Source organism: Podarcis gaigeae, assembly GCF_964106915.1.
Source record: "Podarcis gaigeae genome assembly, chromosome: 2".
Lineage (NCBI taxonomy): Eukaryota > Metazoa > Chordata > Lepidosauria > Squamata > Lacertidae > Podarcis > Podarcis gaigeae.
This window is the reverse complement of record NC_139679.1, coordinates 69,130,437-69,147,523: the sequence shown is the minus strand read 5'-3', so window position 1 is coordinate 69,147,523 and position 17,087 is coordinate 69,130,437. Positions and strand designations below refer to the sequence as shown.

The following is a 17,087-nucleotide window of genomic DNA, read 5'->3' as shown; positions in this document are numbered from 1 at the left end:
GCCTGATGATGCGAGAGTTATTACTCTGAATGGTGATGCACTCAATTGCTGGCTGAAGCTGTCCCAGGTGGGACACATTAAGCCAACAAGGACAGCATAGTACATACCCACTTGAATCATAGAATCATAGAGTTGGAAGAGACCACAAGGGCCATCGAGTCCAACCCCCTGCCAAGCAGGAAACACCATCAGAGCACTCCTGACATATGGTTGTCAAGCCTCTGCTTAAAGACCTCCAAAGAAGGAGACTCCACCACACTCCTTGGCAGCAAATTCCACTGTCGAACAGCTCTTACTGTCAGGAAGTTCTTCCTAATGTTTAGGTGGAATCTTCTTTCTTGTAGTTTGGATCCATTGCTCCGTGTCCGCTTCTCTGGAGCAGCAGAAAACAACCTTTCTCCCTCCTCTATGTGACATCCTTTTATATAGTTGAACATGGCTATCATATCACCCCTTAACCTCCTCTTCTCCAGGCTAAACATGCCCAGCTCCCTTAGCCGTTCCTCATAAGGCATCGTTTCCAGGCCTTTGACCATTTGGTTGCCCTCCTCTGGACACGTTCCAGTTTGTCAGTGTCCTTCTTGAACTGTGGTGCCCAGAACTGGACACAGTACTCCAGGTGAGGTCTGACCAGAGCAGAATACAGTGGCACTATTACTTCCCTTGATCTAGATGCTATACTCCTATTGATGCAGCCCAGAATTGCATTGGCTTTTTTAGCTGCCGCGTCACACTGTTGGCTCGTGTCAAGTTTGTGGTCAACCAAGACTCTTAGATCCTTTTCACATGTACTGCTCTCAAGCCAGGTGTCACCCATCTTGTATTTGTGCCTCTCATTTTTTTTTTGCCCAAGTGCAATATTTTACATTTCTCCCTGTTAAAATTCATCTTGTTTGTTTTGGCCCAGTTCTCTAATCTGCCAAGGTCGTTTTGAAGTGTGATCCTTTCCTCTGGTGTGTTAGCCAGCCCTCCCAGTTTGGTGCCATCTGCAAATTTGATCAGGATGCCCTTGAGTCCATCATCCAAGTCGTTGATAAAGATGATGTTGAATAAGACCGGGCCCAAGACAGAACCCTGTGGCACCCCACTAGTCACTCTTCTCCAGGATGAAGAGGAACCATTGATGAGCACCCTTTGGGTTCAGTCAGTCAGCCAGTTACAAATCCACTGAGTGGTAGCATAGTTAAGACCGCATTTTACCAGCTTCTTTACAAGACTATCATGGGGCACCTTGTCAAATGTCTTGCTGAAATCAAGGTAGGCTACATCCACTGTTATGAGAAGTCAGGATAGCAGGCCCCAGGAGTGGGGGGTGGGAAGACAGTGGAGATTATGCATGCAATCCTCTGTGGCACAAGAAATATAAAGCAATAGCAACACAGAGAGGCAAAGGATATGAATTCTTGCAAGAAGGCTCTGAAACAGGTTTTCAGCAGGCATACCATACCTGTTCTTTTTAGCTCTGCTATATCGATTGTTTGATTGAGTTATATGCTGCTTTTCCACAAACATTCAAAACATCAAAATGCAAATATACAAAATACCGAGCACGTCATTAAATTCAAAAATGTCAAAAATCAATAATCTAACAAACACAGAATAAATTCAATATTACAAAAAAACCCTCCAAACCCAGTCTAGGTTTCAGTACATAAATACAAAACAAAACAAGAGTTAACTGACAATAAAGTTGTGGCCTTCCTGCATTCCAAGGAGCCTTACTCAAATGTAGTTCAGAGGGGAGAAGTCCTCTTACCAGCCTAGATGCCATACAGATGGCTCCCATATCCTTGCTTGAGAGAAGGCTGGAAGCAGCAAAGGGCAAATACTGGGGAGAGGATTGATGGCTAGTCTCTCCCAACCCTACCTGTAGATGACAAGGACTGAACCTGACATCTTTTGCATGCAAAGTGTACACTCTACCACTGTGCCACAGTCCTTCCTCTATGTTCCCGTTCAAGATATAGCAAGTAGATTTTAAATATTGAAAGCCTATTTGGAGCATTCTTTGACAAACGTTCCAGAGGGGACACAGAGAGGAGAAAAATAGTCCCAGGTGAGGCACCTCAAAAGAAAATTATGCTTAACAAACACACACACACACCCTGTAGCAGGCAAATCAGTAAAATGAAATTTATGATTCAGGAAGTGACAATGTGACTCTCATCTTGGATCCCTAAATACGGCACTGAGGTTGAACGTTTAAAATTATGGCAGAAGTGAATAAGATATCACTGCTTAGCATGAGCAAGAAACATCATTTGGAGATGAAGCTGTTCTGAATAAAGGGACCTAGCTCAAATGACCTTCCTACAAACAAGTTTTGAAACCTAAAAGGAAGTGCCTAACTGCCATTCCTTTTACCATTTCAATTCTCCCTGCTGGAACCTCTGGATATTTGAAAGTAGCATCAGAATTAAATGGCCAACAGAATTCCAGTTTGGCTGGAGGCCTCCCTGCTTGCATAAAAACATAGGGTTGTAACCAATTCTGGTCCTGCTCAGAGAAGACCCATTGAAATTAATAAACCAAATTTATGCCCATTAGCTTCAATGCGTCTACTTTTAAGGAGGACTAGCACTGTTTACAACCCACTCCTCAAGTCAGCTCAGAAGTATTCAAGATTTCTTTAAAAGTTACAAACGAGATGGCTAAAAGCTGCTCCTGCACCCTGCAAGATACCGTATTTTTCTACCAAAAAATCAGGTTTAAAATTGGGGCTTGTCTTATACACGGGTAGTGCCGAGGGGTGTTTTCTTAATTCGGAGTCCCCCAAAACAGGGAGCATCTAATACATGGAAAAATATGGCGCTTTCCAGGCGGAAACAACAAGGATTCAGGAGAGACTACTTACGGGGCAAGAGGGCCTAGCTTTTCTTTGATCAACTCCTTTATTATTTATTTGACAATATTTATACCCTGCATTAGAGTCCCTCACAGGGTGCAATTTCCTTACCTGGGTTGTCGCTGATACCTCTCAAAGCTTCTAGTAGCTTTTTGTAAGAGGAAACATGTGGCAGAGGCAGATGTTCCAACTGCTGCTCACTCCTCTGCTTAACCACAACATGCCTGAGAGGAAATAACCCCTCTTTCCTTTTATAACCAACAAATTGCAAATTTGTGCAAATCTCATTATCTTTAGCAAGATTCAAACAGTCACAACACACAGCATTTTACATAGGCCTATTTATTTCCCTTTTTGCCAGCACCCCCCTTAGTGAATGTTTCAGACCTCGGCCTACTAGGAGGAAGTGAAGCCCTGCAGCAGTGACCAGAGTGCAAGGAACCAATGTGGTCTGAGTGCAATTCTTTTGTTATTTCTGAGTCTGAGATAGAGAGTGACTCATTCCTGCTCTGATTTGGAAGCTACCTCAACTCAACAACTTGCCCTTATTCATTTCCCCCATTTTCTAACTGCGCCAAAATTAGGGGCATAAAGCAATTCTCAAAGTGGCTCTGGCCTCGATATGCACCGTGTGTTCCAAGGAAGAGGCTGATGCAACTTTCACTGACTACTTTAAAAACAAATAAAAGTAGCATACTGTAATGTGAAGCACAGACTCTCAGGAACTGGGCTGAGACCACCTCCTGCCAGAGCTCATGAATACCATAAATAAGCCTTTATTTGCAAACTACACACTTCCAGTCACTACCAGCAAGTCACCTGAAAATTACTGAACTAGACATAAAAGCTCCTACAGGCCATTATCCAGAGTTCATAATCCTTTAAGAAATCAATTGCCAGTTAATCATGGCAGCTATGTTCAATTTCCACTGCTAGAGGCCGTATGCTTCCAAATACCTGTTGCTGGGAATAACAACTTGAGAGAGAGCAACTGCTGTCACGCCTTGAATTTGTGTAGAATCAGCAAATGGAGCAATGAAAGGCAGCACAGAGGGAAAGAAGTAACAGTTGTCTAGTGTAGAAGACAAGGAGTCACAGCAGAAAGCAGACAACTACAGTAGCCTGAAGTGTGCCCTCCACATTGTGGGATGCAGTTATAAGGAACGGGCACAAAATAGTCCTGACCTGCAACCATAGGCGCCGACTCCATGGGGCCTGAGGGGGCCCGAGCCCCCTCAAAAATTCGTTTGGGGGGGCTCTGCCCCCCCAATAATTTAAGAAAATTATTAGTTATATTATGCTTTGTAAAATCACAAAATTATGTTGGTATTTTTTATTTTCCTTGTTTGATGATAGTTACCTTTTAAAATACATTCCGTAATGAGTTAAAACAAAGCCACTCCCGATCTAGAGAGGGGGTGGGGTTGCGGGCTCTCAACCCATCAACAATCTCGCGGGGCTGGCGTCAGCCCCGCGAGAAGCGGGGATTCCCCCTAGCTCATTAATATTCACTGCTCATGGCGGCAGCCAATCGGCTGCCGCAAAGGGCGGGCCCTCATAGGTTCACTTAAGGTCGGGGCAGCCCGGGGCTCGCCCCTTTCGTTCCCCCAGCAGCAGCGGTTTGGAGGTCTTGGGCCCCCCCAATATTTTTTTATAAGTCGGTATGGGCCCCCGCCCCCCCAATATTTTTTATAAGTCGGCGCCCCTGCCTGCAACCAGTGTGAGGTGAACTCAAACAACTCACGTTTTACATACCGGAGATCCTTAATTTGAATCCAGGATCAGGGGGGAATGTTGTCCACGGTCAGGCACACGGGGCAATCCACAGAAGCACTGCAGGGACCAACCAGTCCTTTTGCTCCACCTTATTTCTCAACCAACGCCTGTGACCAATCCACACCTTCCATCTCACCAGATAGGCCAGTGCTGCCAGCTGGCATCCTAGCAGGACTCAGTGCACATGCCTGCACAATTATCTTGCACATCTTGGCAGCAGCACCCATCTCATTGGCATACCCTAAGAATAATGCTCCTTCACAGTTCCAGGGATTTAGCGAACAGGGAAGGAGGATGTGCTGCCCCCGGAGTCATCAAGCTCCTTGAACCCTCCCCTGCCTTTGTAGTCCCTTCCTGAACTCACATGGCGCCAGATCCTAGTAGGGTGCGGTAAATGAGATTGCCATCAATAAACAACATATGTGACAAAGGTAAAGCCTTTATTCAGCAGCATTCAGAAAGGGAAGAGATCCTGAAAGGGAAAGGCATAAGCATCAGGTGGCCAGCCAGTCACCCCAACAAGGTCATGTGCAGGGTTATGACATGGTAGCTGGTTTGGCATATCCAGTGGCTTTAGCTCCATGCTAGGAACAGCGTCACAAGCTGCAAGAGGACTGAGGCGGTTTGCCAATTTGGGACATAAAGCAGGGCAATCCCAGGCTTCTCATAGCTGACACAGATCCAAGTGCCTTGATACCATATAGCAGCTGTGGGGAACGTTTGATACTCCAGATGTTGCTGAGCTACAAGTCCCAACACACATCACCAATGGTCAGGGATCATGGGTTACTATAAATCAGGGGTGAGGATCCACTAGCCTGCAGGCCAACTTTGTGCAGCCAAGTTCGCCGACAACCAGCTAGTTGTCTAGCATTTGGGAAATGTTGCACAAAGCAATTTCATGCATTCCCTTCTAGGTAACCTTCCAAGGGCATATATCCCAGCGGTGGGCAAGATCAGAGGCTAAAGTGATCAACAAATGTAAATTTTATTTTTATACCTTGGGCTAGTTTCTACACCCACCCACATACTCTCTTATCCTTAATCCAAACTGGCAAGAGGCACTACTGGAGTTCAAGGACACATTCCAATCGGACAAAACAAACCAAGTACAGTACAAACCACGGCCAATGAGTGGCGGCTTAGGCAAAATTCCAAGAGTCAGACAGAGACTCCTGGAGGCCACTTTCAACACCTGGCCCTGAGTTTCCCCAACCCTGTCATAGATGAACACAAACTGCATGCAGGTTAGTGAATGGAGTTCCATGCAGAGGAGAGAGTGAGTTGGCAAAGGAGATGGGAAGCCTGGTCCCTCCTCTGTGCCTAGCATAAAAAGCAAATGGGCTGCTAGAGGAGGGTTCCTCCCTTCTCCACAGAAATACAGCTTTTGCCTCTTCTTCTTTGATAGCCCCCAATAAGCTAGTAAAGAATACTGCAAGATAGTAATGTGGGGTGATTCACAAGGCTGGATTAAAACATAAAAACCAGCAGATAAATTAAGTGGTTTAAGCTCTACTAAAACCACATGCACCCAGGGTGGATTTCACCCAGAATCTAAAACACACACTAAATAATGTAATGTGCCAGGCTAATAGGTCTGGAAAGGGAGTTTCACAATTTGGGAGCCACCAGCAAAAATACCCTCTTGCCAGTAGCTATCCTCCTACACTGAGAAGGCAGGGGCTACTAGTTAAGGACCACCAAAGCAGAACTTTATTGGCAGGCAGGCTCATGTGGGAGAGAATAGCCCTTTCAATACCAAAGTTGTTTAGTACTTTGAAGGTCAGCACCAGCACCTGAACTGAACCCAGAAGCAAACTGGCAACTAGCGAGAACCTTTTAGTAGTGGGGTGATGTGAGAGCAGCCATCAGCCCCATTAATAACCCAGTTGCGGTGCTCAAAACCAATGATGCTTCTTTAATGTTTTTCAAAAGTCACATGCAACACATAATAATAGTTTGGCCCAGAAGTTACTAGAACATGGACAACTGCCACTTGTAACTGACATTATGATGTCATACTATGTAGTCAGTTATTCAACAAGTGTGGAATTTCATTCTGTTTCACCTCTGCACATCCCATTATTGTTCGCTCTGCACTGTGTTACAGGAGCTACTGTTCTACTCTGGGGGCTACCATTTCTTCTTTGGACGTTCATCCCCTCCATTAGCCATAGCAAACTTCATTTGATTGCTCCACGTCTTCCCAGTTATCCCAATTTCATTCTCCATTCTTTTACTATGCCACATATCTCTGCTTTACAGCACTGCCCATGATGTCAGGAGAGACTCATGGCCTTGTTTATAGCTTTCTGCAGTACAGGACCTTTTCCTTCCATTTAGCTGGCCACACACAGATTCCCTTTTTAGCATTCAACTTCCATTTCCATTGTTTTAAATGGCAACTGCTACTCAGTTGGAGTTTGGGAGGCACCACAGTTTAGTGGCAAAGCATTTGATCCCTGGAATCCCCAGTTCAAAGGATCCGGTTGTCAGAGCTGAGAACAGCTGATCGGCCCTGGTGCAAGGCAGTTTCCTGCGCATCTGTTTTTCCTTATGGGTATCCTCCTGAAACAGATCGGCTCATGGCAAAGTGGGCAGAGCAAGGTCATACCAGCAACATCGTGATCAAGCTCCAGCACCGCGGTGATGGGATTCAGGAGAGATATAAGGAATTTCTGCAATAGGGAGCACTGCAGGATCGCAGTCAGGATCTGTCAGGTAAAGCTGGCTTTACCAACTCCTGTTCTCCAAGCCTCACTAAAATACATTCCGGCACACTTGTTTGCGTTACGTTAAAAGGAAGAGGCGCTCCTTCTTATGGGATAGTTTTTACCAAAAGCATATTTACAAGAAGGCTGCAGCTTCGGACGTCAGTCATGCCTCTGGAAACGCCGACTTTATCCGCGCGCCCTACAAATTTAGTTCCCAGCCAGCACAATATTCTCCTGCGTTTGGCTACCCGGGCGCGTACGAACAAGCCTGCGAGCGCCTAGCCGACGGCGCCTGCCTCCCGGCACCCCGCCACTGCCTGCGGGAGCGCGTGGGGAGAAGTGAATGGGCAAGGAGAGGAGAAATGACTCGGAGTCCCCAAGGCAGAAAGGAGGAGAGACGCCGGCAGCGGCCAAGTCCAAGCCTCGGGACCAGAAAACAGCATCCCCCATGTTCGCGGCGCAACTCACCGGGGGCTCGGCGGGCGGCCGCCGCCATCTCCGCTTCCTCTTTTCGCCCAGGCGCCTGCGGGGAGACCAATCATAGCCGCTTTCCCCATCGGAGCTCGACTCAGTGACAAGAACCTCGGCCATCGAGCCCCTTCTGCTCAGTCCCGCCCGTCGGGGGGCGTGGCAAAGCGGAAAGGGCGAGGCTGAGCCCAGCTCCGCTGCTTTATAGGGCCAAGCCGGGCTGGCCGCTTCCGTTGGGATCCGACCGACCCCGATATTATTATTTTCCTTTCCGCGACTCGCTGACGTTGAGAACTCCAAATCGGGAGGGCGGGGCTTAATGGAACCCCAGGGAGTTCCTCGCCGCCGCTGTTTGCTTCACAAATATACATCAGGGGGTTAACGACCTTGGTTGTATTTCTCAGCAGGTGGAAAGGGGGAAAGAAGAGTTTGTTGTGGCTGCGGTCCAGAGTCCCGGCCTGGATCACTCCCAAAGGAATCGGGCGCAGACAAAGCAGGCACAAAGCAGCTACGCGCTTGTAGCAAACACACAAACACATGATCCTCTGTGTCACTCATGGCTAGGAAAGTGTGTGATCAAGACATGCTTGACTCAGGTTCTTGTATTTGGCTTCAGGACAGTTATTCACCGACGCTTCCCTCCAGTTCAGGCCAAGCTAGGAATAACTGGCCTTGCAGTTGCAACTGTAGATACATCTTGTGGCCTAAATAATCAAGGATACATCTTGCAGTTTAGCTACGGGATGGTGTTTCTGCAGACTCAGCACTTAACAGGCTGAAGTCAGCTGTGTACGTGATGTGATTCAGAATCATGACGCCCCTGAATCAAAACACACAGGTATGGCACTCCTGAGTTATAGCTCTCGGGTATCTGAAAAGTGTTCTGTGTAAGCAGAGTGACAGATGATGTGCTGTGCCTTTCACCTTCCAGCTAGCTGGAAGAAACTTGGCAGCTTCTCTGCATTCCTAACCAGGCACAGGCTCTTCTTGCTGTCCTGCTAGGTACTGATAGTGGACTGTAGGTTATTGTTAAGCAGAAATGCTTCTTAGAAGCTGATACCAGGGAAGTGGCCATTGAGTGTACTACCCCCCCATGCTATAAGCTGCTTAGAATGTAGGGGCTTACCCCTCCCTGCAATACCAGTCTGTCAAGTATCTGTTAAACTGAGCATACTGTCAATGGAGCATTCTCATGAGTAACAACAGGTGCAAATTTGTAAATAGCAGACTGAGGAACCAAGGTATATAACATGTCCAGACTCACCAAAATAAGGCAATCAGCCTTACATTAATCTTGGCAAACAGGATACAAGCCACATACTCTGTTGGAGACCACCTCTTTCTGTCATCATCATCATCATCATCATCATCATTTATTTATACCCACCCACTGGTTTCCCCAGGCACTCTGGACGGCTCCCAACAGAATATTAAAAACATAATAAGACATCAAACATTTAAAAACTTCCCTAAACAGGGACATATGTGACATATGATAGCTTTGGGTGGTCCTTGGCTAAAGGGCTGTGCAACTATTCAACAGTTTTGACAACTTGTTATGTATGCTTTTAGAATCCAACTTATTTCTGTGATTGCGAGTTGTTTCAAACATTGTTTAACAATGTGCTTTTATGTTGTAATCTGCCCTGAGATCTAAGGGTGAATGCTGTGTTATAAGAATAAGGTAATATATATATAAAATAGATGTTGATAAATGTACCAAGCAAAGACATACAAATATGTAAGCCACATGTCTGAAACCCACAGAAAAGTCCTGAAACCATTTACTCTCTCCCAAAATGACCTCAAATATTTCTCTGCAAGGTCAAAGGAAATGGGAAATCTCCCCGTTATTATTTCTGACTTTTAAAATTACAAGTACAGAAACAAAGAAAACTTCAAAGAAAACAGAAACAAAAGACCTATGCAGCAACAGAGTATTTTCCAAATTTGTTTTCATATTCTGAAATAGATACAACTGATGAAGCCTTATTTCTAAAATTCAATTCAAATTTACTTTCTGACAGAGGGCAGCTATCAGACATACGCCCTAGATTGCAAATTTATGGATCTGTGCTTGAAAGCAAAGTCCAAAAGAACTGTACTATATTTCCCCAGTAAACACTCAGAACCCAGCTGTATATAGTGGTTGTTAAGAGATAAGCTCAGCAAGCAAATCTTTTTCTTTATCTGGCCATGTACCCGCTTCTCTTTTCCCCAGATCCTTCCAACAACTAACCCAATTACGGTCTCACTCTCATCGGAAATCATGCCATCTTGGGGGAGGGGCAGGGAAGCAATGTCTCCTATTCTACCAGTGGGGCAGCATCGCTTGGAGAAGACAAAACTCTTATTTAGAAAATTTAAAAATCAAACTTGCCATTTAAATTCTTGGCTTTTCCCTCTGCACACCCAGCAACTATTTTCTTTCTTCCTATCTATCCAGTGCTTTTTTTCTGGGGGGTACGTAGGGATACGCATATCCCTTGTGACTCTTAAGTTTGGCCTCATTGAGGGGCAGTATTTCAATGAGTGGGAAAACGAGAGTACCGCTAAACATTTTTTGAAGAAAAAAAGCACTCTATCTCATCTTATCTATCTATCTTCACCATCCTGTCCCAGCAGTCAGTGAGGGTCGAGTCTTGCCCCGAAAATATTTCCGTCAAAGCGAAAGGGATTTTCTTCCATTTATGTCCGTTTCATTTATTTAAATTTCAGCCCCGCCGCGCCTGCGTACTGAATGCGCGCGCGCCCCCGCGGGCCGAGTTTCCTCCGTGCGCGTCTCTTGCAGAACAGGGCTCGTAACGCAGCGGAAGCTCTACCTTTGTTACCCGGAAGGGCACTCCGCCGCCGCCGAAAGCTCCGCCCGCTTCGGTTGGGCCCGGTTGCCATGGCGCTCTCCCCGTACGTTCAGTCCATGCAGGAGCTGTTCCGGGCCAACACGCGCATCCGCGAGTTCCCCGCGCACGTGGCCAAGGTCCACTCGGTGGCTTGGAGCTGCTGCGGCCGCCGCCTCGCTTCCGGCTCCTTCGACAAGACCGCCAGCGTCTTCGTGCTCGACAAGGACCGGCTGGTCAGTGCTGGCTGCGCCAGGCTGGGAAATAGGAGCAGCAGGGGGATATTTCAGGCGGGGAAATAGGAGGAGCAGAGAGACCAGTTGCCGCAGCAGCCGGGGGCTGGCGTGAATCCTGCTCACTTGGGCGCCTAGCAGTGGTGACTTCGCTCCCCGGCATGTGGATCTCTGGGATCCGTGAGGAAAAGTCGCCGCATTTAGGGCTTTTCGGTATAGAGGTGTCAATGAAAGGAGTGTATAAAACACTGCGTGGCGTGGAGAAAGTCGGTACCATCTCTCATAACAACGCTGGAAGTCGTGGGGATCCACCGAAACGGAATGGGAGAGGATTTAGGACAGAAGAAAGTGCTCCTTCACATCACATAGTTAAACCATGGAAACCCCAGTAACCGTGGTAGCTGCAAACATGGATGACTTTAAGAGAGGATTGGAAATGCTTCTTCCATGTTTGGAGATAATCTGTTTCTGAATACTAGTTGCTGTAAACCACAAGGTCCTAGATTTGGGCTTCTAATATGGTTGGCCACTTTGAAAGCAGGATGCTGAATTAGATGGGCCATTGGTCTGATTCTGCAGGTCTTTCTGGAGTTGTTATTCCTAAAAGAGGTTTGAACCGAAAATTGGGCACTTGGGCTTGGATGATAGTGTGCTTAGAATGATTATTAAGTCTAGTTAGGCTGCTTGTGAGATGATTGGTAAGTCAAAGGGTCATCATAACATTTCCCTTTTGATTACTAGTTTAGAACTTTACTGTTTTTCGTAGGTGAAGGAGAATAATTACCGTGGCCATGGAGACAGTGTGGATCAGTTGTGCTGGCACCCCAGTAACCCGGACTTATTTGTCACTGCGTCTGGAGACAAAACCATCCGTATATGGGATGTCCGCACTACTAAATGTATTGCCTCCGTGAACACCAAGGGTAGGTATCACTAATACTCACTGAAAACAAAGCTGTCCTATATGCTTTGTTTTGTATTTTGGAAGGGTTTACTGCGTTTAATGGGGGGCAAGTACAAGAACCTGAGCAAGATGGTCCTGAGAGGCAGTCAATCTCCACTGGCAACCTAGCCCACATGAACCATTCTTCTTTTTCTATCTTTGTTGCTCAAGAAGGGGCTGAGATCGAAATTAACTTGTACTATGACTGTATTTGAAAAGCATTGATTGAAGGTATAACTTATAGATACCATTTTATCAGTACCACTAGAAACCATCTAGAGGGTTGAGCGGGGGGATGAGATTCTTAATGGTGTTTAGAGTGCAGCTATCTTGAGCTGCGTGGTACTGGCAGTTGGAGATTAACAGTAATTGGAGGGCCACAGGCACCGTATCTCTGGTGAAGAGAGTATAGGTAGATAAGCTGCATTTTATAGGGCTGGGTATACGTGATTATGTTAGAAGTTCTTGGCTTAAAAATGCAGGTGTTTGCGTGTTGACTGAACTGTTCCTGCCCAGGAAGGAATTCAGTAGGTTCAGTTTCCCCTTCCTCACTTTTACAGGGGAGAATATTAACATTTGTTGGAGCCCCGACGGACAGACTATTGCAGTAGGGAACAAGGATGATGTGGTCACCTTCATTGATGCTAAAACATATCGGTCCAAAGCTGAGGAACAGTTCAAGTTTGAGGTGAATGAGATCTCTTGGAACAATGACAACAACATGTTTTTCCTCACCAATGGCAACGGTTGCATCAACATCCTCAGGTACCCTCACCATGGCCTTTACTGGGAAGGGCAGCAAGTGAGTTGGCTGTCTTGACTTTTGTATAGGTGGTGGGTGGGGAGAAATACTTGTGGGGTGTACAAGGGAAAACTGCCTTGTGGACCTACTTAGGCCTAAGGACCAGAGGTTTCCCATCACAGAGGCACCATAAATATGAACTCTTCCCTGATCCCACCCTGTGTCCTAGCTCATACCCTTGTTTGGTTGGTACAGACCTACGGCTTTATCCCCACATTCCAGTCAATGTAACAGAAGTTGTTTTGTGCCTTCTGTCATTCCCTCTAAATTGGACATCTAAATCTGTCATTTGGATACGTCTTAAATGACCTCATATTCCTGCGGGGAAGTCTGTAAGTGGAATACAAAAAAATTGTCTTATTCCTGTTGTTATTATTCCTGTTGTTATTATGCAGTACAACTGCCACAAAGCCTCCCTAGACTGGGCAACTTTTGTTGCCTTTACTATATAAGCAGGTTTTAGCTTCCATTTTGTGACCAGTAAGAAGACATTTCTAGATATTACATAGCTAGTAAAAGGGCTGTTTTCTCCCCAACTCACTCCAACTTCATTTCTTTAACTTTCTACAGCTATCCAGAGCTGAAGCTCATCCAGTCAATTAATGCCCATCCTTCAAACTGCATCTGTATCAAATTTGACCCAACGGGCAAGTATTTTGCTACAGGAAGTGCTGATGCATTGGTTAGCCTCTGGGATGTGGATGAGCTTGTATGCGTGCGATGCTTTTCTAGGTGAGTTATCATGATCTGTGAACTTAATGACCTTTTTTGACCCTAGGGGTTGTAAAAATGTCTATACCATACCTTATTTTGCACTCCTGCAGCTAGGTATGTAGATTGGATAAATAATTCTTAACCACTTGTACACTGAAGTGCTCTGAATGGGTTGTTGCTCTTGGAAGAAATTGAGCAGGAGGAGGTCATGAATGATATATGAAAATGTCAATTCAGTTTGCTGCCTTGGCAGGGTAGACTGATTTATATCAAGGAAATTTAAATCACTAAGAAAAGAAGACCAGTTTATAAAGCATTGGATTTAAATAAGTTGTTTTTATTTTAAAATTCACGTTTTTCCTGATCAAGCAGATATGCTATCCAGTTGTAAAACACACTGCTCAGACTAAGCTGAGCTTTTATACAACCTATGAGCATAATCCAAAAACTTTGCTTCTGCAGTTCATAACATCTTTGTGGATAGAAGAGACAGATTTTTGTTCAAATCTTTTTTTGGGGCAAGGATGCTAAGGAACCCACATGAATGCAGTCTACTGAAATTTATATAAGCAATGACTTGTAAAGATACTGTCTTTCTCTGTGTTTAGTAATGATAATTTAATAAATAATCTAATAATTTGAGTACTGAACTTACTGCAAAGTTCTAGTAGTTGGGTGGGTACATGGATAGCATTGTCAGTGTGTGATTTCCAATGCTTAACTTTAAAAGTCAGAATTTCACCGTGGCTCATTTTTTTTAGTAAAGCAGCCTTTAACTCAGTCTTTTTATCTGTTGTACTCTGGAAGTTGTTATGTGCATGTTGTGATTAAGTTGGATACAACCCATACAGTATTTTGATTTTTACAACATTGTGTGTAGAAATCAATTTTCCACGCTTTTAAAAATCATGATTTTCTATCCAACCTGAGTGACAGTAGGAAGAGCAAGTTTGGAGGATTATTAGGAAAGCAGTTGAATATTAAATGGCTCATATCATAACTGCTAGATGTGCAGCCATATATGGAATATGGTGAACAAAAAAGATTAAAGAGGACATGCTCAAGATCAAGAATATTTATTATTTTATATGTAACTTAAAGTAAGTGGCATGGCCTGAGAAAAGAGGAGAAAATTTTATGCCTTTCCTAATACTTTAACTCTGGCTAACACAATCTATTGGCAGAAAAGTCAGAGAAAATACAAACTGTGTGTAGCTATGTATATATGCATGTGTGTGAGTGTAGTAATTAATGTACAACATTTGTTATCATAAGATATTATGGCCTCTGGCTTAGCATTAAAAGGGGATTAGACAAATTAATGGAGGATTGCTTTATCAACAGCACGATGGTGACTAATTAGAACTGCCATACCCAATGGCAGTATTTTTCTCCCTGTTGCTAGGAAGAAATAAAGAGGGAGAGTTCTTGGCTTTGGGTGCTATTTTCATGCTTCCAAGAGGCATCTGACTGGTATCTGTCTTCTCGCCCCAACCCTTATTCCATTTGCTCCTATATTTCAGGCTCGACTGGCCTGTGAGGACATTGAGTTTCAGCCATGATGGGAAGATGTTGGCTTCAGCCTCTGAAGATCACTTCATTGACATTGCTGAGGTAGAAACAGGTCAGTGCTCTTCTTCTCACCGTCTGCCAAGAAAGGCAAAGCAATTCTAAAAACACGTACTAGGGAATGAGCTCGGATGAAGATCATGTTGGTTTTGAATAAGCTTTCACTATCAATGTGTGTTACACTTTTCCTGTCATCTACTGGAGATTCCCTAAATTTCTTTTGGTCCATTCCTAGACCTAAAAACTTGGCAAAGCGACGCATATCTGGTGTGGGGGAATCCAGGCAGAACATGCAGGAGTGGAAGGATATTGTCCCAGCCAGTGGTGGGGAACTTGATAGCCCACGGGGCCTTCCTATTTGTTCTCTCCTCCCGACATCCAGTCCCTGCAGCAATTAGGATTGAAAATAGTCTCTTATAGGCTCCAAAAATCTTCTTTCAAGTTTCCTTTCTGCACAGGAGCATTTGTGGGGGGAGGGTTGAAGGGATAAGCCTTTCCTTCCCGTATGCTGTGACGCCCACCCCCATCCAAAATTAACCCTGTTCTGCAATTTGGCTTGAAAGAAGCCGACCTTATGAATCGTAATCACTTAGGCTGGAAAAAAGAATTGCTAGGGTGCTGGGAGAAGAGTGAGTGTGGAAACATGAGTGCTTCATTTTTGCTAACACTTAACCATGCCCATAGGGACGCGGGTGGCGCTGTGGGTAAAACCTCAGTGCCTAGGACTTGCCGATCGCATGGTCGGCGGTTCGAATCCCCCGCGGCGGGGTGAGCTCCCGTAGTTCAGTCCCAGCTCCTGCCCACCTAGCAGTTCGAAAGCACAATTAAGTGCAAATAGATAAATAGGTACCGCTTTCTAGCGGGAAGGTAAACGGTGTTCCGTGTGCTGCTCTGGTGCCCATTCGCCGGAGCAGCTTCATCACGCTGGCCACGTGACCCGGAAGTGTCTGCGGACAGCACTGGCTCCCGGCCTCTAGAGTGAGATGAGTGCACAACCCTAGAGTCTGTCAAGACTGGCCCGTACGGGCAGGGGTACCTTTACCTTTTAACCATGCCCATTTTTGTTTTTCATCGTGGCCACTGCTAGCATACGTCCCTTGGAAGAGTGCCCATGATGTCATGTGCCTATGAAGAAAGTGCCCCATGCTTAGCCTAAGCTCCTCTTGTTCTCAAAGCAATAGTCCCTGTAATTTTATGAACCACCAGTATTTTACAAACCCCTCCTCTGTTCTTGCTGGCTGGTTGAGAGTTTTTGGCTTTTGAATTGCACTTGTAATTTTATGTAAAAAGATTGCGGTGTGAAATTCTTCTTCGATGGAACTCATTAAACTGCATTCTTCTACAGAGGCGAGCCAAGAACAGGGTGTTCCAGCTGCATTTGTCTTGGTTCCTGGGTTAATTCTGTCTTTATACTTCAGGTGAGAAGCTGTGGGAAGTGCAGTGCGAGTCTTCAACGTTCACTGTGGCTTGGCATCCAAAGCGGCCCCTGTTGGCCTTCGCCTGCGATGACAAAGATGGCAAATATGATAGCAGCAGAGAAGCTGGAACCGTGAAGCTCTTTGGTCTTCCCAATGACTCATAAGAGAAGCCTCCTGGGGACTGTATTTGTAACCTAGTATTCCTAGTCAAGCCCACATATGCATTGCTTCTCTGTTTCCAATTTTTGAGCAGGAGCAGCACCATGGTTTGACATTCCCATGCCTAGAAAGCTTGCTTTTTGAAGTTTTTGTAAAATGCCCAACCATTCTAAAAGGCTGACTGGCTGACTAAATTCTCCAATTTCTAGGCCGTTAATTGTTTTTTATTGCAAAGAGGAAGCTACAGCTGCCAGTGGATTTGAGTGTCTTGTGTGCTGTGCGTTCAGTTAGGAAAACAATCCCTGCCCTCTAGTTTCTCAGGATGTAGCAGGCAGTCCCTCTAAATCCATGTGACTGTGCCATTGTCATGACTTGTGTCTCCCTTAAAAATGGAAAGACTGGGTTTCTGTTGTCACATTTCGAATCCTCCTTTTCCTTTGGAGGAGTGCGCGTCTTGCCTCCTTTGGAGGTTTTGTGTGTGTGTCTTTCATTCCTTTTGCACCTTAGGGTAATGAAAGGAGAAGGGATCGGGAATAGGGTTATTTTTTTGTTTGAACCTGTTCTTGTATTTTGGATAATTTGTTTCAGTAAATAAAAACATAAAACCTG

At 45.3% G+C, this 17,087-nt stretch overlaps 2 protein-coding genes and 1 long non-coding RNA gene across 10 annotated transcripts in view; 1 reads left to right on the top strand and 2 right to left on the bottom strand.

Annotated features, from left to right (window-relative positions):
* Positions 1 to 10,597, bottom strand: part of SIMC1 (SUMO interacting motifs containing 1) — a 23,455-nt gene extending 12,858 nt beyond the window's left edge. The window contains exons 1-2 of one of the 8 annotated variants that reach the window (XM_083726280.1): positions 4,555 to 6,259; positions 2,957 to 4,030 (exon numbers count right to left, since the gene is read on the bottom strand). Coding sequence is in view for 4 of the 8 variants with exons in the window: in XM_083726276.1 (XP_083582402.1) it covers positions 8,190 to 8,342 (153 nt within the window). In the remaining 4 variants the exon portion in view is untranslated. Of the gene's footprint in view, positions 1 to 1,683; positions 2,376 to 2,956; positions 4,031 to 4,554; positions 6,260 to 6,457; positions 6,481 to 7,472; positions 7,756 to 7,803 lie in introns of those variants that run through there. The other 7 variants (XM_083726277.1, XM_083726276.1, XM_083726278.1 and 4 more) reach the window with 7 other exon arrangements.
* On the top strand, positions 10,596 to 17,087 carry THOC3 (THO complex subunit 3). Its single transcript, XM_083726315.1, has 6 exons — positions 10,596 to 10,876; positions 11,640 to 11,796; positions 12,377 to 12,581; positions 13,189 to 13,350; positions 14,856 to 14,956; positions 16,320 to 17,087. Exons 1-6 carry the CDS (start codon positions 10,694 to 10,696, stop codon positions 16,481 to 16,483), a joined length of 972 nt encoding a protein of 323 aa, XP_083582441.1. The 5' UTR covers positions 10,596 to 10,693; the 3' UTR covers positions 16,484 to 17,087.
* Positions 13,441 to 14,849, bottom strand: LOC310838729. The gene is made up of 2 exons (XR_014561141.1): positions 13,731 to 14,849; positions 13,441 to 13,692 (listed from the first exon to the last, which is right to left on the bottom strand). It is a non-coding gene; the product is annotated as an uncharacterized lncRNA (long non-coding RNA).